The sequence below is a fragment of the Vigna umbellata genome, chromosome 1, assembly GCF_029865625.1.
Source record: "Vigna umbellata cultivar VRB3 chromosome 1, Vumbellata_1.0, whole genome shotgun sequence".
NCBI classification, from domain to species: Eukaryota; Viridiplantae; Streptophyta; class Magnoliopsida; order Fabales; family Fabaceae; genus Vigna; species Vigna umbellata.
In genome coordinates, this window is record NC_142165.1 from 82,124,344 (window position 1) to 82,150,540 (window position 26,197).

The 26,197-nt window shown below is 33.1% G+C and overlaps 3 protein-coding genes across 3 annotated transcripts; 2 read left to right on the forward strand and 1 right to left on the reverse strand.

Moving 5' to 3' along the window:
• The first annotated feature begins 324 nt into the window (after window positions 1-324).
• On the forward strand, window positions 325-5,019 carry LOC124841891 (fe(II)/2-oxoglutarate-dependent dioxygenase 4-like). Its single transcript, XM_088104415.1, has 6 exons — window positions 325-1,004; window positions 1,200-1,527; window positions 1,735-2,020; window positions 2,886-2,952; window positions 3,101-3,173; window positions 4,805-5,019. The coding sequence occupies exons 1-4, from the start codon at window positions 520-522 to the stop codon at window positions 2,909-2,911; spliced, it is 1,125 nt and encodes a 374-aa protein (XP_087960541.1). The 5' UTR covers window positions 325-519; the 3' UTR covers window positions 2,912-2,952; window positions 3,101-3,173; window positions 4,805-5,019.
• Window positions 5,020-17,830: 12,811 nt separating this feature from the next.
• Window positions 17,831-21,163, forward strand: LOC148206597 (uncharacterized). The gene is made up of 4 exons (XM_088104414.1): window positions 17,831-19,819; window positions 19,899-20,122; window positions 20,192-20,449; window positions 20,520-21,163. The coding sequence occupies exons 1-4, from the start codon at window positions 18,020-18,022 to the stop codon at window positions 21,091-21,093; spliced, it is 2,856 nt and encodes a 951-aa protein (XP_087960540.1). The 5' UTR covers window positions 17,831-18,019; the 3' UTR covers window positions 21,094-21,163.
• A 305-nt stretch (window positions 21,164-21,468) lies between these two features.
• Window positions 21,469-23,442, reverse strand: LOC148206598 (uncharacterized). Its single transcript, XM_088104416.1, has 2 exons — window positions 21,850-23,442; window positions 21,469-21,765 (listed from the first exon to the last, which is right to left on the reverse strand). Exons 1-2 carry the CDS (start codon window positions 22,039-22,041, stop codon window positions 21,559-21,561), a joined length of 399 nt encoding a protein of 132 aa, XP_087960542.1. The 5' UTR covers window positions 22,042-23,442; the 3' UTR covers window positions 21,469-21,558.
• Window positions 23,443-26,197: the final 2,755 nt, after the last annotated feature.

The window sequence follows — 26,197 nt, forward strand, 5'->3', positions numbered from 1 at the left end:
ATGGACAAATTTAAGTTTATGGGTTACTTTTATTAGATAAATTTAAATTATGAAAGGTAACTTTTTGGTGTGAGATTTTATTTTTCAGGGTCACGGATTAGTTGTATCGCATACAGTATTTATTATTTGTTTCGGTTTTTATTTTCAATTTTACTATAGCAGCCCAGCCAGCCATTAGCTATTGTTATTTTTGTTTCTGATTTTATTTCCCAGTCCATGTGCAAGGATATTTAAAGGCCAACAAAGTTTAATGAATTAGAACACAGTTGTCTGTGTGTGCAGCGTTATTTTTTACAATTATGTGACTGGACCACACATGCTACCTATGTCATTTGAATGTAGATCTGTCTGAACATTGAAAACCAAACACAGCCTTACTAGTATACAAACACAAGACACGTGGTAGCATAAGAGATACTAGTCCAGGTTCAACGCACATAACACAACTCATATAAAACATTCAGTGTCAGACATCTTTCGATCAAACAAATAAAACATTACAACAACAAGACAAGCAACATGGGAGATGTAGTAGACTTTGCTTTTGTTCAGGCACCAGAACACAGGCCAAAATCCTCAGTGATCGTGGCGGAAGGCATCCCTCTGGTTGATCTGTCTCCCATAAACTACCAAATCGAAGACTCCATCCCAGTTTCTTGTATCCAAGGCTTAGTCAAAGAAATAGGCAGTGCTTGCAAGGAGTGGGGTTTCTTTCAGGTGATCAATCATAAGGTGCCTTTAGATAAACGACAGAGGATTGAAGAGGCTGCAAGGAAGTTTTTTGCCCTTGATTTGGAGGAAAAACTGAAGGTGAGAAGGGACGCAGTTAACGTGTTGGGGTACTTTGAAGCAGAACATACCAAGAATGTTAGGGACTGGAAAGAAATCTATGATTTCAATGTTCAGGAACCCACTTTTATACCACCTTTACTTCAACATGATGATGATCAAAGCGTTCAGTTCCAATGGGATAATCGCTGGCCTCACAATCCTCCAGATTTCAAGTAATTCAATACCCAGAGTTTTATTAGGCCATAATATATTTCTGCTATCAAATTTGAGTTTTTAATTTCATATACTGTAAAAAATCTACACCTTCAATTCTCTCTCTATGTTGTATTTGTTTTACAAAGGTGAGGACTAAGTTTGGATTTAAAGTCTCATCTTGTACTAACAGTAAAACACTGATCTGATACCAGAGAAGCATGCAAAGAATATGCACAAGAAGTGGAGAAACTTGCTTATAAGTTGATGGAACTTGTTGCCCTGAGCTTAGGCTTAGAGGCAAATAGGTTTCGCAGCTACTTCACACATAACACCAGCAATATCAGACTCAACCATTATCCACCTTGCCCCTACCCTCTTTTGGCTCTTGGCCTTGGACACCACAAGGACACTGGTGTTTTGACTGTGCTTGCTCAAGATGAAGTTGGTGGTCTAGAAGTCAGGAGAAAATCAGATGGAGAGTGGATTCGAGTCAAGCCCATTTTCAATTCCTTCATCATTAATGTTGGTGATATGATCCAGGTATCAAAGTTTTCTCAGATTGGATGCAAATCCATATTGTCCTTGTGGTAGAATTTCATATTATCTTTCAATTTTCTCTTTAGTTTGATTTTGTCTGTTTGATTCGTCTGTCATTTCATCTTGTATGTTTCAGCCTGATAGCATAGACTATTCTGACTGCGTGTTTAGTTTGATAAGTTCCATGTGAGCTCTCTTTTGTGAATGTAGATTTGGAGCAATGATGCTTATGAGAGTGTGGAGCACAGAGTTGTGGTGAACTCTGAGAAGGATAGGTTTTCAATTCCGTTCTTTCTAAAACCAGCACTGTACACTGATGTGATGCCCTTTGAAGAGTTGCTTGGCGATGAAAACCCTCCTAAATATAGATCACTCAACTGGGGCAAGTTCCGCACGGCAAGAATGCGTAGTAATTTTGCCAAATCCAATGTTGAAAACCTCCAAATTTATCATTTCAAGTTCCCAAGTGACTCAATCCAAGTTCATAATTTGATGAGTATGTGAACTTGAACTTTATATACATTGTAAATACTTCTAGTAGTTTAACAAATCCATATTTAAGAAACATAATAATAATATCCATCATATAGAATGCATTCTCAAATATTATCCAAACCACAAGCCCACAGAAATACTAAATTGCTTTGGAAGGTATTGAAAACTACTTGAGTGTGCTTCCTCAATTTTTGTTTTAAATGTGAAATTAAGTTATCATAAATCTATTTTTCTTTATAAAATAATGTTAATTATTAGTATTTTATTAGTGGAAAAGTTGAACTCAACCTCTCCTACTTTTTCTTCCAAATTCTCCAAATGAATCTTATAAATCTGAAATATTAGTAAGAAAAATTGAACATACAATCTTTCATACTCTCAAAGATCTAATTTTAATGATTCAGTGCTATACAAATTCTCCTAAAATAATTTCAATTATTCAAAAATTTCATTTTATTAATTTATTATTGTACTAATTATGCTAAGAATAATTTCAATTGCTGATAATACATAATCATCTTTATGCTTTACTTAAGTTTACAAAAATATTTATCACGATAAACTCTCTTTACGCCTTTAAATTATATTAACAAAAGTTCTCAAAACACAATTCAACATCCTTTCTTATTGAAATAGTTGATATATGTATATGTAAAGGTCTGAAAAATAGAGTTTAAAAGGGAAAAAATGTTATTAAGTTAATAGGAACAGACTTTAAAAAGTCCATTTAAAACATCCTGGTCCATTATCTTAAGCATTTTGTCTCTCTTTAAAACTCAGTTTCAGATTTTCTCTATCTTCTCTCTACCACAACTCTATCTTCTCTCTACCAAATCTCTTCTCTGAACCATTTAATCTCCGATCAGGTGCCGCCAAAACGTCCGCAACGTAGTGGGCTTCGAAACTAACCGATTCATTTCGGGTTCTAAGCTGGTAAGTCCCTCCATGCAACCTCTTCTCCGTTCTTGAACTGGGACATGCATTTTGCTGGTTGCATGTGCCTTAAGCTTTCTCCTTTTCCATTTTTCCACTCCATTCTAGCTCTAAGAGCTGTTTCCATCACCATTTTGGTGGATTGTAGGGTTTTATTGAGTTCTTGCGGTGAAGGAACTGTTGGTGTGTTCTTGCAAGCTATCCAGTCAAGTTACTCTAAGGTAAGGGGAGCTAGAATACTTCTTTAAATTGCTTGCATGAAGTGTATATATATTGGATTCTGAATTGGTGTACTGTTTGGAGTTGTATTTTGCGTTTTGAGTATGTTGTATTGTATGTGTTGATATGTGAAATCCATGAAACTGTGTTGAGCTGTTTGGAATTGATTTGGATGAGTTTGAATTGCTATAATTGACCAATTGGAAGTGATTTAAGTGTGAAATCTGGTATATTTTTGGTTAGATAGAAATTTGGAGTTTTGTGGTTTTTAGGTCACTTTGAGAGTAAGTGAGGTAGTGATTTTGGGCATTTGGGGTCTAAAGCGCAACTGGGATGTTGGGGCAGTCTTAGCCACTGTAATGTGACTTGTTTGAGTCACTAAATTGATCAAACTAGGCGCAAAGCCGTGGGATTGGGTTTTGGGTCCCTAGGTTGGGAAAATTGATGTTTTAAAGTTGAATTTGAGTTTTAATCACTTTAGAATGGTAGTAGGAATGTTTAGAATCATTTAGATAAGTTTAATTAAGTATAAAACAAGAATTAAGGGTGTTAGAAGTTAGTAAAAATGGTTAGAAATGGTCATGTTGGATTCTACTCATAATTATGCAGAGTTTTGCAAAATTCTGCAGAATTATGCAAAACGCTGCAATTGACCGTTCGGTCTTGTGCTGCTCTCGGTCATAACTGGGTTGGTCTCTTTTCAGTCTTACCAGTTCATGACCGTGCGGTCTCTTAATGAGTGTTCGGTTTTGTACTGGCACTCGGTCTCAAGGCTCTAAGTGTTCGGCCAAGGCTCTAAGTGTTCGGCCAACGCTCTAAGTGCTCGGCCAAAGCTCATAGCGTTCGGCCAAAGCTCCTAGCGTTCGGTTTCTCTTAATGGTCAGTCCTAAATAGTGTTCGGCTACTTCTTCAAGCTTATCTTTTATGGACCGTTCGGTCCTGTCCATTGGGAAGTGAGATATCGTTCGGTCTCCACAATTTATGGGGTGTTCAGTCTTGCTCATAATGTGTTGATGTTTTCTGTTTGGCCACCATTTCTATTTATTCCAGTATGCTATTTTGATTAATTGTTCCAGTTACTTTAAGGGTTTATGTGTGCATTATCATGTTGGTGTTAAAGCTGAAAGTATTAGTATTGGACGTAATTCCATGATCCTCAAGGGGGGATACATGGTGGTGCCCTTTCAGTGTGTTTAGAATGATTTGCATGGTAGCTCAGTCTTGGGGGTTTTCCTGACGCTCCAATGGTCTTTCATTCTCAAGTAGAGAGGATTGATCCATGTGGTGAGGAGTAGCAGGAGGTCCTAGTCTTGGGTGCTTCCAGTATGGCCCAAGGTGAGTGATAACGGACTAACCTCGTGAGTGTGATAGGGTAAAACCCATTGACAATGACTTTGCAAAGCAGTAGAAGCCACCATGAGTGCATAACCCACCATAGCTCGACAATCATTCTAAGTCCGGACGAGTCAAGTTTAAGCGCCACAAGTCATGTTTGTATAGTATAATATATCTGTCTTTACTTGCATGTTGCCTATGACTGTTATAACATGATTTTTGCTCACCCTTGCTTGTGTGTTTGTGTTTGCTTGGGTATGCTTTCTTTTGCAATGATCATCCACTTGGATGTGAGCAGAGATGGATGAGGTGCCTCTGGAGCAGGCTTTGGAGGAAGATGATGTTGCTGCTTAGTCTCCTTAGGATTCTATCAGTTATTCCTTATCTTTTGAAATACTCTATTATGTTTAAGTTTTAAATTAGGACTAAATTTGGGATTACTATAAGCTTAAAACTTTATTTACAGTCTACTCTAACTATTCTCTTTTATATAAATGTGGACTTACTATGTTATATGATTCTATATAATCTCGGATGTTATTATATATATATATATATATATTTATGAATTAGTTGATATAGTCATGAAATATTTTAGGAAGTATTTTGAAAATGTTAGAATGATTTGGAATGATTATTCCACTATGTAAATGGAATTTCTTTAATATTATGCATATTTAAATATCATTCATAAAATTCTCTATTCAAGGACATTTGTTTTTTGGTTTGGATCCTTTAAGAATCCTTTTCTCCATCGAACTATTAATCAAGAAGGATCATCTCAAGACATGTATTTGAGGAACATGCTTTAAATAAATCCCAAATCACCATCTTACTCATGATTTTTTTATCAAAGTCCAAATATACAAAAATTCAAAAACTTTAAAAAAATTCTAACTTAGAAATGATAATTTAAAAATTAAAATTTCAACAATTTTACCATTAAGAACACATTTTTTTTTCTTAGACATTTATTTTACTTTACACCCAGTACTTGTTATTTTTCACTTCTAGACAAAACTTAGTAATTTTAAAACTTTATTCTGAATCAATATTCATATCAACATTAAACCAAAGGAAAAGAACTTCACTAGAATTAATCAACTTTCTAAATCAAGTTACCATGAATCATTTCAATGCAAAAACTCTATTTGAAACTCATGAGTTAATCTTTGGAATTTATCAGGAAATCAAGTATCAAAGAGATCACTCAAGTTATAATGTATATTTACTCACCAATGCTTTCTTAAGTGTTTAAGCTTGTGTTTGCACTTATGTAAACACTACTATAACTTAGCAAGAATTGTAATATTTACATACTTTTGGAAAACATGCATTCAAAGATCATGAAAACTTTTCAAATGTTGTAATGTGGTCAAGGAAAAGGTAGGAAAAATTTAGGATATAAAGGCTTAAAAAAGTTTGGATAGAAAGAATTAAGGAGCAAAGATTTTGGAAAACAAATATATTATTTTCTTTGTTCACTTATTCAGAAAACAATTATCCTTCTTTTTCTACATTTTGTTTCTCACTTTTACTTTTTCTTATCATTTTATTTTCCTTTCACCCTCTTTTTTCCATGAAACTCTTCTCTTCCTTTTTCCATTTATATTACTTTGTGAGTGAGGTACTCACCCACACACTTTATTCATCACTCGTTCCGAACACAATCCATTAGCTCCTTCTTTCATCTTAAGATAAGGATAATATGATCTTTTTCTTTTCAAGGTTTTGTAATGACTTAAAACAAGAAAACAAGGTTTAAGGCTCAAAGGGGCTACCAATGGATTAATATCAGGGTGGTCTTATTTGGCCAAGTAACTAAAAACAAGAAATGTCTCAATCATATATCAAATAGTGCATAATTACCTAAGTTGAAAAACAAAAGAATCCAGCTAAATATTAGAGTATAAACAAAACATGAGCAAGTTACTCAAGAAAATAGGAATGACACACGATGGTTCATCCATCACAATTAGGCTCAAAACTCACATGGCTCAAACTCTTTCACAAAAGATTTAATCAAATAATTCTCAAATTAACTCAATTAATAATGTGTATTATGAATCAATTAGGCTAGCTTCTAATCAATTCAACAATCCATTCGATATAAAACATGACTATTATTTAGGGATTATAATAGTTCTAGTTACTAAATAAAATCCTAAAATCCAATGTCAATATGTTTTATTGAAAACAATAAAATATTTTTGGATGAATTTCTTATAAGACATACTGCGTAAAAGTTTCACCATGTAGAAAGTTAATATTTTCACAATTTTCTCAAAAAAGAAATAACAATTTTTTTACGGAAATAAAACAAAAATTGAAAAACAGAAAACAACAAAAAAGTCCTAATTAATATTCGTCTCCCCCACACTTATTTCAAAAATTATCTTTTATAGACTTATTTTGGGAAGAAGACAAAACTTTTAAAACTTTAGGCTCAATTGACCATATTCCAAAATTTATTTTCTTTAATTTTATGAAATAAAAGTCATTGCGTACAATTTTATTAATTTTTAAATTTTTATTTTTAATAAAACAAATATTTTTAAAATTTTGTTCCACTGCTAAGTCAACAAATATCACCACTACAAATTTATTTTTATTGTTCACATCAACAAACTTGATGTGTGGAGCGTGTGACTTCAACTCAATTTCAACATCATCAGGTGTCTTAAAATGGTTAATAAGATAATCAATAATCCTCATAATCTCATTTTGTGAGAAAAAAATCTATACTTGAAGTAGTTGACTTTGTTGCTTCATCATTAACAAATTCAACAACACCTTTAGTAAAATTTGTATGTCCGTAGACATATTAACATGATGTGATTTTATAATTGGTTCTTGTTTTGATCTTTTAGTAATATTAGCTTCCATTATGTCCAACCTCTTATTCAATTCCTTAATCATTTTCTTCAATTCAATATTCTAAACCCATGTCTTCAAAAGAATTTCTAACTCGGGATCATTTAGTTGACGTATAGTCAACTTACTTATATAAGGTGCAGTACTAAATGTAAAAACTTGTTGCTGATAACCATATGAATCATGTGGTTGTTGTGGATAGTAATCATATTCATTTTACATTATTGATTATTTTTATATGAAAAGTTATTTTGCATTTTTGAATGAGGTTTTTTAAAAAGAAATAAGTTGAAAGCTTGTTAAGTAGACTTCTAAGAAAGAGAGGTGTGTTTCAATGGACAACTTAAATACTTTATCTTTTCTTAGCCAAAGTGTTGCCGAACTAGTTTTACAAAATTCCCCAAACAAAAATTATGAAAAAAAACCAAATTTACTAAATTAAAATAACTAAAGAAAATAAAATGAAATAAACAATAGAAAAAAAAAGAGAAAAAGAAAATGTTAGTGATGAACAAAAATAAAATTAAAATAACAAAAATAAAATAAGAACCAAAATGATAAAAATTCTAACCGTGCTCCCCAGCAATGATACCAAATTTGATAACACTGTAGTTGACACGATCAAATTAATACTACTAAACTATAACAACTTTAGTATTGCTAAGATAGTAGCCAACAAAATAGAAAAAGTAAATTCAACCCTATATCGTCTTCTAACAAACACAAAATTACTCCTTAACAAATTAGTTCTTATAAAATTTATACAAAAGTGTTAGTAAAATAATAAAGAAGATAAAGATATAGAAAAGATTAAAGAACGAAGTAACAAAAGATAGAAAGAAAGAAATTTATAAAGAGATTTAAAAAGATAAAAAAACAATGATAAAGAAAATAGGATGATTTCACTAATTTTTCAAAATATGATTCATCATTGGTTATCTAAATATTATTGTTAGATTATTTATTATCTTAGATTTTCAAATTAATCAATGTAAATTCTCAATTAATTTGTTAGAATTCTCACTCTTAACCAAAGTACATTCTCCATTAAAAGCAAGAACTTTGTAGATTAATCATAGTAAATTTAACCAAAATACATTCTTAATTAAATATTACTATGTCTGTATATTCTTTTACCTCTTATATCAAATAAAAAGATAATTAACCAAAGTACATTCTTGATTAATTCTTCTTGTTAATGTTTTTACCACTAATCAAAGTACCTTATCAATTATTGGCAAAAACTCATTCATTCATATGAAAGTTTCTAACTTTAATCAAAGTAAATTCTCAATTAAAACTAAAAACCCTTAGACTCATATGATTGATATGTTATGTAGATTTAACATCATGCTTACTTGTTATAGTGTAAAAATCATTACTTTTACTTGATTAAGAAGCAAAAAACATACATAAAAAGAAATCACAACAAGAATTAGAAGAACAAATAAATTTATTCATCTAACATCAGAATCCAATTAAGAAATTACAGCAAAATCAACCCTACAGGCTTAGCATTCCATGAAATGTTGAAATAACATTTAAATAGAAGAATACAGGGTAGAAAACATGACATAATAGAGGATGGACGAAATTTGAACCCTCCAAAGGGTTCCTTAGCTCCCTAATGTGTTTCCTTAAGACTCTTTATATAAAAATTGGATTGGGCTTTGTTTTAGGCTTTTTTGTTGTTATAATCTTCTTTATGATAATGTAATGTCTTCCATTATCTTCTAAATAATACAATATCTTCAAAATATATTTGATTATTATGGAGATCTAAAACTATTTGAGAAGATATATGCTAAATTAAAAAAGATTTGGTAAATATTTTCTTTTAATATTTATTAATATAGTTAAATAAGATAATTATTTAAGAATATCAAATAAAATATCTTAAGATATATCCCAAATTATTTTAATTATAACCATTTATCAATTATGAAAACCCTTTTAGTAGAAAAAAATAGAGAAAGTCACAAGATCCAATTTTTGTTGCATCTTCCCTCTTCTTGACTTGGCCAAATTGCTTTACCTTTTCATGCTATACTTGGACTAACTTCTTGTAGTCTTGATTATTTGTTATTCTTGGAATTATCTTTAAGGTGCCATGAAACTTTAACCAATGTATTTTTACATCTCAATGGCCTCAACTTAGTTGCAGTTACACTAACACACCTCAAAATATCCAAAGAACATTTATGCAACTAAAAAACTATTTTTAACATGTTTTTTATCTCATGGTAAATAAACTCAATTATAGCAAATCCTAATTGAAATATTCTATTAATGTGCAAAAATCAATTAAAATTCCAATATTAAAGACTAAATGAGGGTATAAATATGAACTCATAAGGGAGATAACAATTAGTGTAAAATTACAACAACATTATCGTCGTAACATGGTTAGTGCACATGATTAGATTAATGGCTCTCTAGCTCAACATGTGGAGCCCGTGGCTTAACCTAATATGGTGCAATTTATTGTGGTACCGTTTGCAACTCAGTCATAAAAATGAGTTAGTAGCAGTTACTTATCTTATTAAGAATCTAGATGTTTCTACTTGTAGTATGCCTATGGAGTCTAATTCCTTGACTGATATGTCTTTTTTTTGGAGGATGTCACTCCTATTGTTAATAATTTACAAGGTTTACAACAACTAGATTCATCTCATAGTAGGTCTTAGGTAGTTCCTGATTATTTAACATTTAAGGAATGTTGTTTTGTGAAGAAATTGAATTTAGTTTCTAAATTGGCTTATATGCTTGATGAGAAGAAATTTTTTAATACTCAAGAGGATGATGAGCCACTTCAAACTACAAGGAAACCTAATAAGGTTAGGCCAAACAAAGTTAATATTAAATTCTCGAAAGCAGAATTTCTAGAAAACACTAATTAGTTTTAAAGACACTTTTTAGAATGTGAGAGGGTTAACTAATGATAAATGTTTTAATATACTAACAAATTTGATTATTGAGTTTTAGTTATCTATTGTTTCCTTTTTTACATCAGTATATCGAGTTCAACCTATGGAATGGTTTTTGTGAAGGACATTATGGATTTAGTGTTATGCATCCACATTTTTAATTAGCTTTTTCATAATAGGTATTTTTTTTTGCTATGTGTGTGATATAATTTTATCATGGATTTGATATGGTTTCCTAATTTTTTTATTTTTTTAATGAAATCTTCATATATAGTAACAATGATACCTAAACTTATTTGAAAATCTAACATTCCAATTTAGTAATATGAAACTACTAAAATGAATATTACATAGGTAATGATACAACAAACTATAGATTTGCGAAGAATGAAATTCTTCACCTAAAGGACCAAAAACACAACCTACACTTTAAACTTCTCATCTAACTTCCCGTTTAGCCAACTGAAAAGATTGCATCCCTAAGCTCACACCATTAAGGTGATCATCGCAAAAGAGAAAACAATACACAGACAGACAAACACAGAAGCAAGGGTGAGCTAGATATACAAAAATCATGTTATAACAATCACATACTACATGCAAGTTTAATTCAAAGTTAATGAACCATACAACACCACTTGTTACACTTTACACTTGACTCGTCCGGACTTAGAATGATTGCCGAGATATGGCGGGTCCTGCACTCGTGGTGGCCTCTACTGCTTTACAAAGCCATTGCCAATGGGTTTCACCCTACCACACTCACGAGGTTAGCCCGTTATCACTCACCTTGGGCCATACTGGAAGTACCCAAGACTAGGACCTCCTGCTACTACTCACGACATGGTTCAATCCTCTATACTTGAAAATGATTGACCATTGTAGTTTCAAGATAACCCCCAAGACTGAGCTTCCATGCAAATCATTCTAAAACACACCAAGGGCACCACCATGGATCTTCTCCTTAAAGATCATGGAATTACGTCCAATAACATAGGGCACCACCATGTAACCTCCCTTTGAGATCCATGGAATTACGTCCATCAACCATACTGTCACTTTGAAACTTAACTCAAGACATGAACAACCAAGTACCATAATACTATCACATTGAATCCAAACATATAACCTCATTGATCATACATTATCATAGATACTTCTACACCATTCTAATAATCAAAACATAGTTCAAGGTTATCAGAAAACAGGAATAAAAAGAATAAAAACAGGTTATGGGAAAGTCGCTCAGCGCACCAAAGTCGCTGTGCGAATAACAAAAACAATGGGTTTTACTCACTTACATTCGCTCAGCGCACCAAGCTTGTGCGCTTAGCTAAAGTCCATTCACTCAGCGCACCAAGTCTGTGCGTTATGCTAAACTGAAAATTTTGTTACACATTATCAGACCCTAAACCCTCGCATAGCGCCTCAAATTCGCTATTCGAATTAAACTAGCATTTTCTCAAGCAACCACCATTCGCGCAGCGCCTAGATTCGCTATGCAAATCACCAAACAGAGAGCAGGATCCTCCAGTCATTCGCTTAGTGCACCAACTCGCACAACGAATGACTCAAATAAAGAGCACCCTCGGCAGGGACTCCCTATGCGAGACCATTCGCATAGCGAGTCTGCATAATCTACAGAACGCAAATTTTGTAGAATTATGCACTCAAACACCCCGTTACCATTTCTAGGCCTTATCTCTAATTTCTAACACCTCTAATTCATGTTTTACACCTAATTAAACTTGTCTAGATGTTCCTAAACCTTCCTACTACAATTCTAACTTTATTATAACTCAACTTTTTCTCCTCCACATCAATTTCCACAACTTGAGGAACCCCAACCCAAATCTGATACTTTGCACCTATTTGGACCACTTTGGTGACTCAAACAAGTCACAATACACTGCTTAAGTATGCCCTAACAGCCCAAAAACACTCTAGACCTCAAATGCCTAAAATCACTACCTCACTTCCTCTCAAAATGACCTAAAACCCTACTAGAACACTAAGTTTCTACCTAATCAATGTTACAACAGATTCCTCACCCCAAGCACTTCAACATGATTAATTACACCAATTAGATATATCCAAAACAATTTACAACCATCACACTCTAATTCCACAGTTATACAGTCCAACACATGTAACTAAATCTTCCCAAACCAAAACACAATACCAACAACATAGCAGTATAAAACTCAGTATATACACATACATACAACTAATTATAAAGAAGTATTCTAGCTCCCCTTACCTTGGAGTTGAACAGCCCAACTCACAACATCGCTTCCACAGTATCCTACTCGGCGAAGAACCTAAACAATGCCCTACAACCACCGAAACGGTGATGGAAACAGCTCTCTTAGAGCTAGGATTGAGTGGAAAATGAAAAAGAGGAAAGCACAAGACACATGCAACCAGCAAGAATGCATGTCCCAGTTTAAGAACAACGGAGAACTGCATGTAAGGACTTACCAGCATAGGACCCGAAATGAATCGGTCAGTTGTGAAGCTCTCTACGTTGCGGATGTTTGGGCGCCACCTGATCGGAGATCCAATGGCTCAGTGAAGAGAAATGGAAGAGAGAAGGCAGAGACTTGATAGAGAGAAGGCAGGAAACTTTGAAGATATGAGTTTTAGAGAGAGATGGAAGGATTGAGCTAATGAACCAGATTGTTCTGAAATGCATTTTATACTGAAATAAAAAAAAAATCTGGTTCTATTAGTCTAATATACTAATTCCCTCTTTTAAATCCCATATTTTTAGGTTCTTACAAAAAATGTAAAAAAAATAATTCAAAATATTAAAAAGACAAATTTAAAGAATAAAACTAATTAAATATTGTATTAAAAAATAAAGATAAACTTTATTTTTAATTATTTATTGTTATTATAATAATAAAAATTCATAATCGAATTAAAAAAAAGTAAATAAATTTTTTAAATCAATTATGTATTAAAAAAACTACTGAAAAAAACCTACTATTTTAACAGCATAATTAATTAGGTCTGTTTTCTAACTTTCTTTAAATATATCTTTGTAAAAAAAATTATAAATGGTATTTATGAGCACCTTAGAAGAAGGTAGGAAATTTTATTATTGTTGAAAGGGTTAAATATGTTTTTAGTCCCTAAACTATTGGCCGTTTCTGGTTTTTGTCCCTCTTCCAAAGTAAGGTACAATTTGGTCCTCATTCTTTAGAAAAACGTTCGTTTTAGTCCTCAAAATTTTGTTTTTAGTCCTCGTTTTAGTCCTCAAAACGTTCGTTTTTTCGACTAAAACGAACGTTTTTTAAAGATTGAGGACTAAATTGTACTTTACTTTGGAAGAGGGACGAAAACCAGAAACGGTAAATAGTTTAGGGACTAAAAACATATTTAATCCTTGTTGAAATGACAAGAGAAAATGAAAGAATTTATTTTTGTTAGGTTTTTATTGACACTAAATTGAACGGGGAGAATAATTTCTATAAATGACATCATAGCTCTCATGTCTTTTCCCTTTCACGCGTGAATTGGCACAGAGACGTAAACCAGATTCATTTGTACAATGATTGATACTACCTAAAGAGTTTCATGATCACATGACTTTTTTTTAAATTTAAATATTGTAAACATAATTAATTGGCCTAATAGGGATTGAAGAGTGCAGTCCAATAAGATACTTTAAACCTCTTCATTATAGAACAATCTAAACCTACATTAATTTGAACTTGTAAATATAACTAATATTATCTCAAGTACCAATTTAATAGACGTGATATTTAAAAATATCTTAACTTTCTTATGGAGTGGATAGTCTTTTGCACATCTTTCGATCTCAATAGTAAAGAGAAAAAAAATATAAATTTAACCCATATACCAAACATAAAATAAAAAAAAATAGAAAGGAGGGGTGAGATAAAAAAATATAGAAATTTTGAATGTGTAAGAAAAAGAACGTTCTGAGGAAGGAAAGTTATTCCCTTTTTTACTCATGATTTTTTCCTGTAAATTGATATGAAATTATTTTGATACCTTATAAGTTATAGTGCACTAAAAAATGTTAAATCAATTAAAATAAATAAAAGAATTAAAATAAATAAAAGAAGAGAATATGAAATTATAAAAATAAATAATTAAATTAATATAATTAATAATAATACGAATACAAAAACATTTAAAAACACAATGAATTAAAACTTTAAAATATTATAATGTAAGCTAGTGTCTTATTTTTCTCATTCATTCTCTCACTAAAATAAAAATTGTTCTCTTTGTCATGCTTTCTTATATTTTTCTTTATTTTTCTTTTCATAGCTCATTCACATCTAAAAAGTCAAGGGGTCAGAAAACATTTCTATCCAATCAGATTTTCAAACAGAATAAATTCTTATTTACTCTTAAAATAAGGTTTTATTTTGTTATTTTCTATGTGATTTTGTCATCATTTTGGTGGTGCTTAGTTGAGAAAAGTGATACTTTAGCTTGGTTTAACATATCTAAATTTGATTATGTTTGAAAATTTTGCTCGAGGTCCATAGATTTTGGGTAAGCTCTAGGTTGAACTAGAATTTTCTTTTGAAATAAAAAATTACAAGGGAAACTATTTATACAATTTATAGAACTTAAGATTTTCGATGATTGGGAAGTGAAGGTGATATGGTCATAAGATTTCAATTTCTAATCAAGGAGGATGATCTTTTGTATAGAAACTGTTAGGATATTTAAAATTAAATGTTAATTGAGATACAATGAATAAATGATAGTTTTAGAATGTTTTAAATTGAACAATTTCAATGAGGAGTTGATTTAGCTACTGGATTATGGATGTTAAGATGTATAGTTATTAAATTGAATTATGTATATGATTTTGAAGAGTACAATTAGTTTCCTAAAATTTTCTTTTATATTAGTTTGTTAGTTTAATGTGAACGAAGTATAAATTGAGTTTGAATAATTAAGATTAAATTGAAATGAGTAAAGGACAATGCTTGAAAAAAATTATGATTTGGATTAATCATTTGAATTGTTTGTTTAGAAGTATTTTTAAACTACTTTTGGAATTATCCTTGAAATCTAGTTTGATTGTTATTGAGATGATTTTTCTGATATTTTTGCTTATAAACAAACGAATAGAGACATAAATCTTACTTTGTCCTAATTTTGCTCAAACAAAAAGACCTTACTCTTTGCCCTATATAAGAACAAGGAAATAGTCTAGAATTACTCTTTGCACAAATATTTGTGTGTGGTATATATATGTATATATTTTGACGAACTGAATTTTTAAGGATCAATTCATGGAAAAAAAAACATACAATACAAATTAAGCTTTTACATTGATCATTCTTTGCTTCGAGTTTGTTCTTCTCTCCTCTAATCTCAATTTTTCTCTTTGTGATATTAATTTTGCGTGTTTGACTTTAAAATTCAAATTAGGAATTTATTGAATCTTGATTGATAAATAAACTCAAATTAGATTCCTCAAGGATAGATATGTTAATTTCAAAGCTTAAGAGCTTATCCTTAAGTACTACACAGGTTCGGAATATGCTTATCATAAATCATCTTTATAACTTGTTTCTTCCTTAGAAGGGATTTTCACGCTTACTGTTTTACAAAAATAGTTTAGACACTAATGTGTAGGTATTTTAAGCATGATGTCTTACTAGTGTTTGTGTAGGCTTCTTCTATTTGATAAAACACTTCTACCTTTTTGAATAGGTTTTGTCTAGGTTTAAACGATATTTATCAAGGTACTTATTCTTGCGTCACTTCTCATCAGATGCTTATTTGTGGGGCTCTAGATAGTGTTTGAATTCATCTCATGATTTGTTCTTATTTTGAGCTAATTTATCTATACTTGTTTTTCATCTAGGCTTTTTTTTGTCTATACTTAATTCGTCCAGGTGAATATTATCTCAAACAATATTCTTTCTTTATAAAGAATATTTCATTAAGTATATTTGTAAAACTTCAAAACTTTGAGTTGCTAGATAGTCTAGCTTTTCTGGATGATCTTGTCTCAACAATTCAAATACGATGTATATTAGTTTATGCTTATAAATATGTTCATGACATATGATAATGGATGTTATGTATATTTTTGATAATTATGAATGCCTCTTAAAATGGTAATGGTAATTGTGTATTCAGTTTAAGTATGTGGTAAAAGAAATTTCATGGAGAAAACCCTGATGTTGTGCTTAGTATAATGTATTGTTGTAGGAGTTTCAAAATAGGGGAATGTTTCTAACACTCTAATAACCACTCAATCTCAAGTCGAAAGGGATAATTATGTGGTGAGGAATAGCAGGAGATCCTTAGCCTAGTGTCAATTTGACCATAGGTGTTTGACGGATTAACCTTGTGTGGTAGTTTGAGTGGTATGTTGTTTCACCACACATGCACAGGTCTCCCAAGAATTTAACACTAATACATGTATTTGGATGGTCAAGTCTAGAGATTATTTATATATTTAGGTTTTGCTTGATGTGAGAGTTGATATGCTTATTTATGTATTGTTTAATTGAAATGATAATTGTGATATTATGTTTTATATTGTATGAATTCTCCTTTGATACTTTAGCTTATACTTTTGTCTTTGTCTGTTTGTGTGTGTTTGTTTTCTTTTTTGCAATGATCACCTTAATCGTATGAGCTTAGGAGGAATGTCTCTAGTGAGAAAGTGCTAGGAAGAGATGGAGTTGAGGTATAGAGTAGGATGTTCAGTTTCAATTTCTTTCTTTTCATAAAGACCTATTACACTATTGGTTTAATATAATATCTCATAGTCATGCAGGATTTAGGTATCTTTTTCTATTATAAGTCATATATAGATATTTTTAGTAATGTCTTATAATTTTTCTTTGAGTTAGCTACTTTGTAATATTGATGGTGTGATGAATCCAATGGTAATTGGATACTATGAAAAATTGAGATGTTACATGAATTTTTCTATTGATAAAGAAGTTTATTATTGAACAATTAATGTAAAATTTGTTTATGAAAGAAACATTATGCTAATAAGTTAGTTAATTTAGTTTTTATTTATAAGAAAATATATGTTATTTAATGTTTTACCTTTATTTAATTTTTTTTATAATAGTTATAGTTTGTTTATGTTTCATGAAGTATAATTTTTATTATAAATTGGTTTAATACCTCTTTTGGTCCCTAGAAAGGGGGCCAAAGTTCAATGTGGTCCCACCTTTTTTTAGAAGTTCAATGTGATCCCACCTTTTGTAAAAAGTGTGCAATCAAGTCCTTTTTGCAAACGGCGTGAAGTTTTTAACGGAGCAGCTGACAGGGTGGACTGAGTATCATTACGTGGCTTTGTGTGGGTAAGACGTGGCTTTGTGTGGGTGATACGTGGCTGTGAGAGGGTCAATTTGGTAATATTAGTGAGGTTAGGAAATCAGAAATTAGGGTTCAGGAGTTTTAGAGAAATTGCTAATTTGGGATTGATCATCGTGGACGAAGTGCACATTCAGGATCTCAAGCTCGAATTGGAGACCACAAATCTGAAGCTCAAATTGGAAACCGCAAATCAGGTTAGGGTTTATGATATGTATTTGTTGTATATGTTATCACTGTTGTCGCTTTATAGGGGGATTAAGTAGGGGTGAAAAGTTGTCTTGTTTTGATGGTTCATAGTGGTCCCATAGATATTAGTTTAACTTAAATTAGTGGTCCCCGTTTGCATTTGCAGGGTTGGGGTAGGGATGGGTGATGACATGTTTCAGGTTGTGGTCCATCACGGTGGGACCTTGATCAAAGAAGTCCCCTTTAAGTATATGGGTGGGGAGATAGTTTATTGGGACGTAGATCCCGATAAATGGTGTTATTTTGGAGTATTAGGTTCACTTAAAGATCTGGGTTACATGGAAGTAAAAGAATTATATTACAATATCCAACATGTTTTACATAAGCTTGATGATGATAAAGGAGCCATGAACATGATGAAGGTGGCTAATTATTTGGGGAAAGTGAACCTGTATGTTGTGCATGGGGTGGACGAACCAGCTATTGTAGAAAATGATGACAATGAGATTTTGTACGTATGTGAAGGTCCAGCAGACAGTGGTGAGGGTAGTGACGTTGGAGGAGAAGCACATGTTGAGGGTGACAATGAGGATGGTGAGAATGAAAATGTCTGGGAGGAAGACAAGGAGGATGCAGAAGATGTTGAGGTTGAGAATGAGGGATTAGTGGAAGTGCACATTGAGGATGGAAGGGAGGATGGAAGGGAGGTTGAAAGTGAAGAAGAATTGGAAGTGGACATTGAGGAGGGAGGGGAGGTTCGTACTGAACAAGAGGTGGAAGTTGACATTGAGGATGGAGGGGAGGTTCCTACTGAACAAGAAGTGGAAGTTGACATTGAGGATGGAGGGGAGGTTCATACTGCACAAGAATTGGAAGCAGACATTGAGGATGGAGGGGAGGTTCATAGTGAACAAGAATTGGAAGAAAACATTGAGGATGGAGGGGACAGTGATGATGAACCTGGAATGGATGATCTCAGTGGTGATGAGTATGTGGATGCAGACAATGATGAAGAAACCCAACAACAATGCAGGGGTTTGTCAGATGATGATTGGGAGTCTGATATGCTTGTAACTCCTGAAAACAGTTCAAGTGAGGAGGATTACAACGAGGATAGATTATGTATGGGTGGTTTCTCAAAATATACAAAACAGAAGTCCATGGCAGATTACAAGTGGGAAGTGGGCACCATTTTCAGTGGGAAGGAAGAGTTTAAGGATGCTATTAGAAGGTATGCTGTTCATGCTGGGAGGGATCTAAAATTTGTGAAGAATGATAAGCGTAGGGTGAGGGTGCGCTGCATGGGTGGCCAAGGGAAGTGCCCATGGGTAGCTTACTGTGGGTACTTGCCATCACGCAAAATTTGGCAATTAAGGAAGATAATTGATACTCACGGTTGTAGTAGGCAACTTAACATCAAACTAATGAATGCTCAGTGGTTGAGTGAAGAAATAGATAGGTCTTTAGTTGACAATCCTAACTTAAAGGTGAATGATATTCGTACTAAAGCATTAAGAAAATGGAATACAAATGTGTCAATATCCAAGGCACGAAGGGCAAAGTTAATTGCCACAAGACAACTTGAAGGAGATTTCAAAGAACAGTATAAAAGGATATACGACTATGGACATGAGTTGTTGAGGTGTAACCCAGGTTCAACAGTGCAGATTAAAGTTGACTCGCATAATGGTGATACAATCTTCCAAAGAATGTATGTTTGTCTGAAAGCTTGTAAAGACAGCTTCAAAAGTTGTAGGCCCATAATATGTTTAGACGGATGTTTTTTGAAAGGTTATTACAAGGGAGAGCTTCTCACTGCTGTTGGTAGGGACCCAAACGATCAAATGCTACCACTTGCCTATGCAGTAGTAGAAGTGGAGAACAAAGACAGCTGGACATGGTTCTTGCAATTATTAATTCAAGACCTCGGTGGTAGTGAAGTATGTGGGGGGTGCACGTGGATGTCAGACCAGCAGAAGGTAAATATACACCTTATATTCAATTTTAGTTAATGCTTTGTTAAAGGATCTTGTTTTATGACTAAAATTATTTGTGCAGGGGTTGGTCCCAGCTATCCAAGAGCTTCTTCCTGGGGCAGAACAAAGATTCTGTATGAGGCACCTGTATGCAAACTTTAGAAAAAGGTTTGGTGGTCAAATTTTAAAAAACCTGATGTGGACAGCTGCCACAAGCACATATCCACAGGCTTGGGAGAGAGAGATGCTGAAAATTAAAGAAGTCAATATTGAAGCATATAAATACCTCATAGCCATTCCCCCGAGGTAACCCATTAGCCATTACATACAATTTACTGTCCCTGATGCATTGTAACCCATTTGAGTGTGCAACAGGTTTTGGTCAAGATCTCGCTTCACAGGTCAAGCAATGACTGATACACTAGATAACAACATCAGTGAAGCTTTCAACAGTGTTCTTATTCATTCAAGAGGAAAACCTATTATAACCATGATGGAGGATATCAGAGTTTATCTCATGAAAAGGTGGGCCACCAATAGAACCAAGGTGGCATCTATGGAGTTCACAATATGCCCAAAGATAAAGAAGAGACTTGAGAAGGAATGTAATCTGTCAAGATATTGGGTGCCAAGGTAATATAACTCCATTTATTTTATATACAAGTTATTTATCTACATTGTTGATGTGCTTCATTTGTTTCAGCTGGTCTGCACGAAAGATTTTTGAGGTTAGGCATACTTCTTCAGTTGGGAACAAGTTCACACTGGACCTGGACACAAAGGAGTGTAGCTGCAAAAAGTGGATGATTAGTGCCATTCCATGCTGTCATGCAATTGCAGCAATGAACTTCTCCAACGTTGATCCACAGACTTTTGTCCCCAATGTGTTCACAAGATCCACCTATGAAGAGGTCTATGCGTCCATCATTTTTCCACTCAATGGCCACCTACTATGGGAAAAGACAAATTTCAATGATGTACTACCACCACTGATCAGGAAGATGCCTGGGAGGCCAAAGAAAAAAAGGAGGTTGGAAGCATGGGAGCTAACTAAAGATCAGACTCAAATGCGTGTTGGTGGCCATAAGAAAAAATGTAGTCTTTGTCGTAACATGGGGCACAACAAGAGTAACTGCCCTTTAAAGCCCCAGCCAGTAGAAACAACACAACCATCACAGCCACCTCCAAGTTCACCAACCCCTGAACCATCACAGCCACCTCCAAGTCCCCAATCACCCCGGCCAACAAAATGCAAAGTCAGAAGAAAACGTACTTAGATGCAAAGTCAGAAGAATTGTTATTAGATATTTAAATTTTGTGGTGCTGTAATATGTACTATTTCTTACATGGTGGTGTAATACATACTTAACGTACTTACTGAACTGATTTTCTGTATTTCTTTTATGTGTCGTAATGAATGAAACTGCTTTTATGTATTTGTTTTATGTACTTGTTTTATGTATTTGTTTTATGTATTTGTTTTATGTGCCAATATTCAGCATCATATGCATTATTTGGTGACCTTGGTGAACAGTTTTAAAGCAAATGGGGGACTCATTTCAACATTTTTAAAACATCAGGGGACTGATTTCAACATTGTTAAAACATCAGGGGGACTGATTTCAACATTGTTAAAACATCAGGGGGACTGATTTCAACATTAATCACTAAAATTTACTCATTAAAATAGTCAATACGTAATACATTGAATTGCATAATTCATCTTACACCTTACAATCTAACTAAATGAACCTAGACAGAACCTGAACAAGGCACACCACAATACACACACACAAAGCTACAACTAAGATCTTCATCATTTTCTGCAAGTCCTGCACTGATTTTTCCAGCTGACTTATCCTCCTCACCATTGTGCAATCTTTTTCATCAACTTTCTCTTCAACGCACCACTTGAAAAAGTTACACGAGCTGCCAATTGCAGATCCACCCTGTTATTCACCAAGTTATGGATTCTATCAACAAATGCATCATCAATTCAAAAAAACTTTAACTCAAACGGGTATAATTCAAACCTTGTAACGTGGACAACCCCAGAAATTTCTCCCAGCATTCTTCGTAGTTCTCGCCACTTTGGTTACAGCAACATCACCACAGTAACAAGTAGGGATTATCCCACCTCCTCTCACACCACAACCATGGGACCACCCAGAAGATCCTTTGCCCCAACTTCTCGAACACGATGAACACCCTTCAGAAGAAGCCATTCGTATCCTAAATTAGCAATTTCTCTAAAACTCCTGAAACCCTAACTTTTGATTTCCTAACCTCACTAATATTACCAAATTTACCTTCTCACAGCCACGTATCACCCTCTCTTTGCCACGTCTTACCCACACAAAGCCACGTAATGATACTCAGTCCACCCTGTCAGCTGCTCCGTTAAAAACTTCACGCCGTTTGCAAAAAGGACTTGATTGCACACTTTTTACAAAAGGTGGGATCACATTGAACTTCTAAAAAAAGGTGGGACCACATTGAACTTGGGCCCCCTTTCTAGGGACCAAAAGAGGTATTAACCTTATAAATTTGGTGTGATCCCTCCTACATTATATTTTTTTATTTTTATTTTAATAAATTTTTATATGATGACAAATGATTATGGACTTTAGGGTGTAAGCATAAATGAGATGTGATCATAATTGAAATGTCAAAGTTTATATTAATGTTTAACTTGATTTTATTTAAAAAGGATTAATTAAAATATTTTATAAATATGGTTAAATATGTTTTTAGTCCTTAAACTATTAAGCGAAATTGTTTTTAGTCTCTCTTTCAAACTAAGCTACGTTTTGGTCCTTCTCCTTAAGGAAACTTTAATTTTTCGTCCTCCAAAACCAACGGCGTTAAAAAGAAGTTGAGTTGGCTAACGGTGGTGTGCCACGTCATTTTGTTTTTATTTTCTGGGTCAATTTTTGCCTCCCTCATATTCTCCACTTCCCCCTCCGCCATCCACGGCCTCCTCTTCGGCCACGTCACCCACCTTCCCACCACACTGCCCGACGAATCTTCCTCCGCCGTCCCCACCCTCCTCTCCACCGTCACTGGCTTCCTCTGCTCCCCCTCTTTCCATGAATCCTCAGGCATTATCATCCCCTCCGCCCTCCACCCTCACTCGTCCATCCTCAAGTGGTTCTCCGCTCGTCGTTGATCTACCATCCACCCCTCCATGCGCAAGTTCTCTGTCACCTCCTCCTTCTCGTCTCTCTCTCAATCCTCTACCTCAATCGATAACTCAAACCCAAACCTGTCAAATTCCCCTAAACAACCTTCTCTCTACCTCTTACCAATTCTTGCTCAATTTTATCAAAATCCTCAATTTTATATGCAATACGCAACGCAATAACTAGCTTGGATATGCTCATTTCATCGTATTCTTTTGCATTGGCAATTTTGGGTTGAAATGCCATAAGAGATCCAAAAGACGCAAGCTTTTTGTGTGGGGAAACTATCCAAGGAAGAAGGTGCTACTACACTACCTCCTCTGGTGCAAGTAAACAAGTAAACTTGCTACGAAGAAATTAAATTTGAGCTATGAAAAGAGAATTTGTTTTCAGATAAAAAAATGAAAGAATAAAGGAAATGTCATTGGAAAACGTACCTCCTGTGTTTTGGCGGTGTTGGTTTTGATTAGAAGCAGCAAATCTTTGTTAGCCAACAAGGAAGAAGATGAACTGAAACAGTGTGAGCACGACCTATTGAATATTGTTAGCCAAGGAAGAAGATGAAGTGAAACAGTGCTGAAACGACCTGTTGAATAAAAGACTAAATGCCAATAGGTGAATTGGTAGTATTTCACAAAATTAAATATTAATTAAATAAAACTGGGAGGTCTGTAGGGTAAAATATAGTTTGGTTCGAGCCCCGTTCCCTCGACGTTGTCAACATCGGCCCTGCCTTCCGCGGCCACTACGGTGCTTTCAACCCCACCTCGAGCCTCCCCACACTTGACTGTAGGCTCTGTGGCTCCCCGGTGGATGAAGGTGGCGACGAGAGGCTCGCTCGGATGAAGTAGGCCGTTAATGACCAGAGGGAGCTCAACGGGTGCGTCGAGGGGTTTGAGGTTGGGAAGTTGAGCAGAATGGTCGGGAAAGATTAACCCAATGTCAGAAAAAAAATGACGTAGCACACTACCGTTAGCCACCTCAGCTAATTTTTAACGCCGTTAGTTTTGGAGGACGAAAAATTAAATCTTTTTTAGGAGAAAGAACAAAATATAGCTTAGTTTGAAAGAATGACCAAAAATAAATTCGCTTAGTTTAGCGACTAAAAACATATTTAACTCTTATAAATATAAATTGGTATTAAAAAAGTTTAGGATCAACCATTATTAGAAAGTGAAAATTAATTATGTATACTATAAAATACCTTTTACGTAAAATATTCCTTTTAGAGCTACATAGGAAAAGTCGTTTCAATCTAGTAAAGGTGGTAAAATATTTAATTTTTTTACGCATAAATTTGTATTTATATTTTACATATAAAAATATAACTTTTATTAAATATTTAGTAACAAGAACAGTACAAAGATTATTACATAAATAATTTTTAATATATTTAATATATATACATACATATATATATATATACATACATACATATATATATATATATATATATATATATATATAATCTTAGTTAATGAAAAATATATTAAATAATATTAAATTATAATTTTTTACATGTGGTAAAAGTATGAACATTTTTCATTAAATAAAGGCATTAAAAAGTTATATTTTACTAAAACTGTAATTTGATGAAAACCTTAGTTGAATGTGTCAATTCAAGTTTTCTTGCTTTTTAAGGTTTTGATGAAAACGGGTTTCCAACTTCCAACCACCATTCTCTCATCATTTCCCACAAATTGAATATCTACGTTTCCACCAAATTAAACAGAATGTAGACTTAATGGGCAGAAAATAAAAACAAACGTTTGATGTATCCAATAGATCTAGATAATAATTATAGAAGGTAATCCATCAAATATATACCAACCAAAAACATCTCCTCATGCATTATTATATTCCCATAAAAGTGAAATAAATACATTATGTAAATAAATAGAAATATTTCCATTGATATATATTATTAGAAAAATATTGAGTTGTGTCCCTACTCTTTTTACTGTAATTAATAAATTAAAAGTAATATTTATGTTAATTTTAATGTCATGTAGTTATTTAAATAAAAATAAATAAATTATTATTATGTGTATGTAATATATAATAATTTTGAAAAATATTTACATAAATTACCGATTTATATGAAAGAATTTCTTATACAATTATTTTATATTATAAATATGTATAATAGTTTTAAAAAATAATTAAATTTAAAAAATGAACATAAAAAAATACCTACACAATAAAAATTTAATTAAAAATAAAGATGAAAAAACAAGAAAGAACAAAACAGAAAGAGAGGAAAGAACACAAATTTAATATGGTTCATTCATTCATCAGCTATAAGCAGGAACTGGATTCATATAAAGCAAGAAGTCCAGCAAGCAAACCCAACAAAAACAAGGGCATCGATTTTTCTTACAACAATTCAAGGGTTTGCATCAATCAGAGTTTGATGCACCAGAAAAAAAGATATACAAGTTGAGAAATTTCATAAATAAAATAAAATAAGAGAATTCAACGGAGGTAGCCATAGAAAGGAAGAGGAGTACTTGCTCGATTCAAACTTCCGAGAGGTTCTGCGGTTCTTTGTTGAACTATGACCACCGTTTCTGCCACGCTCATCACGAATTCTATGGCCAATCGAACCATGGTTATGCACAATTCCAGTCTGTGAATCACCATCACTTCGCACTTCTTTCTGATATGTCGTCTTCCCTTTTTATCTCTCCTTTCTCCTTTCTCACTCCAATAGCTTATCACAATTGGTTTGAGTTATCTCCTATCTATGTGCCAGATTATATAATAAGACGACCATCTTTCTGTTTACCATTTCCACTATACCATAACGGACCCACCTCAAAAAAAACCGGTGCTTTCCGGTTAAAATATTATATATATATATATATATATATATATATATATATATATATATATATATATTATTACTATTTAATTATTTAAAATAATATCTTCCTTTTGGTAGGGTACATCTGTTCGATAAAATAATGACCACTTTCTTTACACGTTCAAACAGATACTCATGAAATAGAACTTTTTAAAATTTAAAAAAAAATTAACCAATTTAATCATAGTTTTTCATATTTTATGGTTTCCAATGTAAATTTTATTGGGTATAGGTAGATGAAGGATTTGACTCACTTAAAATGAGATCTACTTTAAAACTACAGTGCGGTAACAATCATTAACTATACAACAGTTCAAAGTTATGATAAAGTTA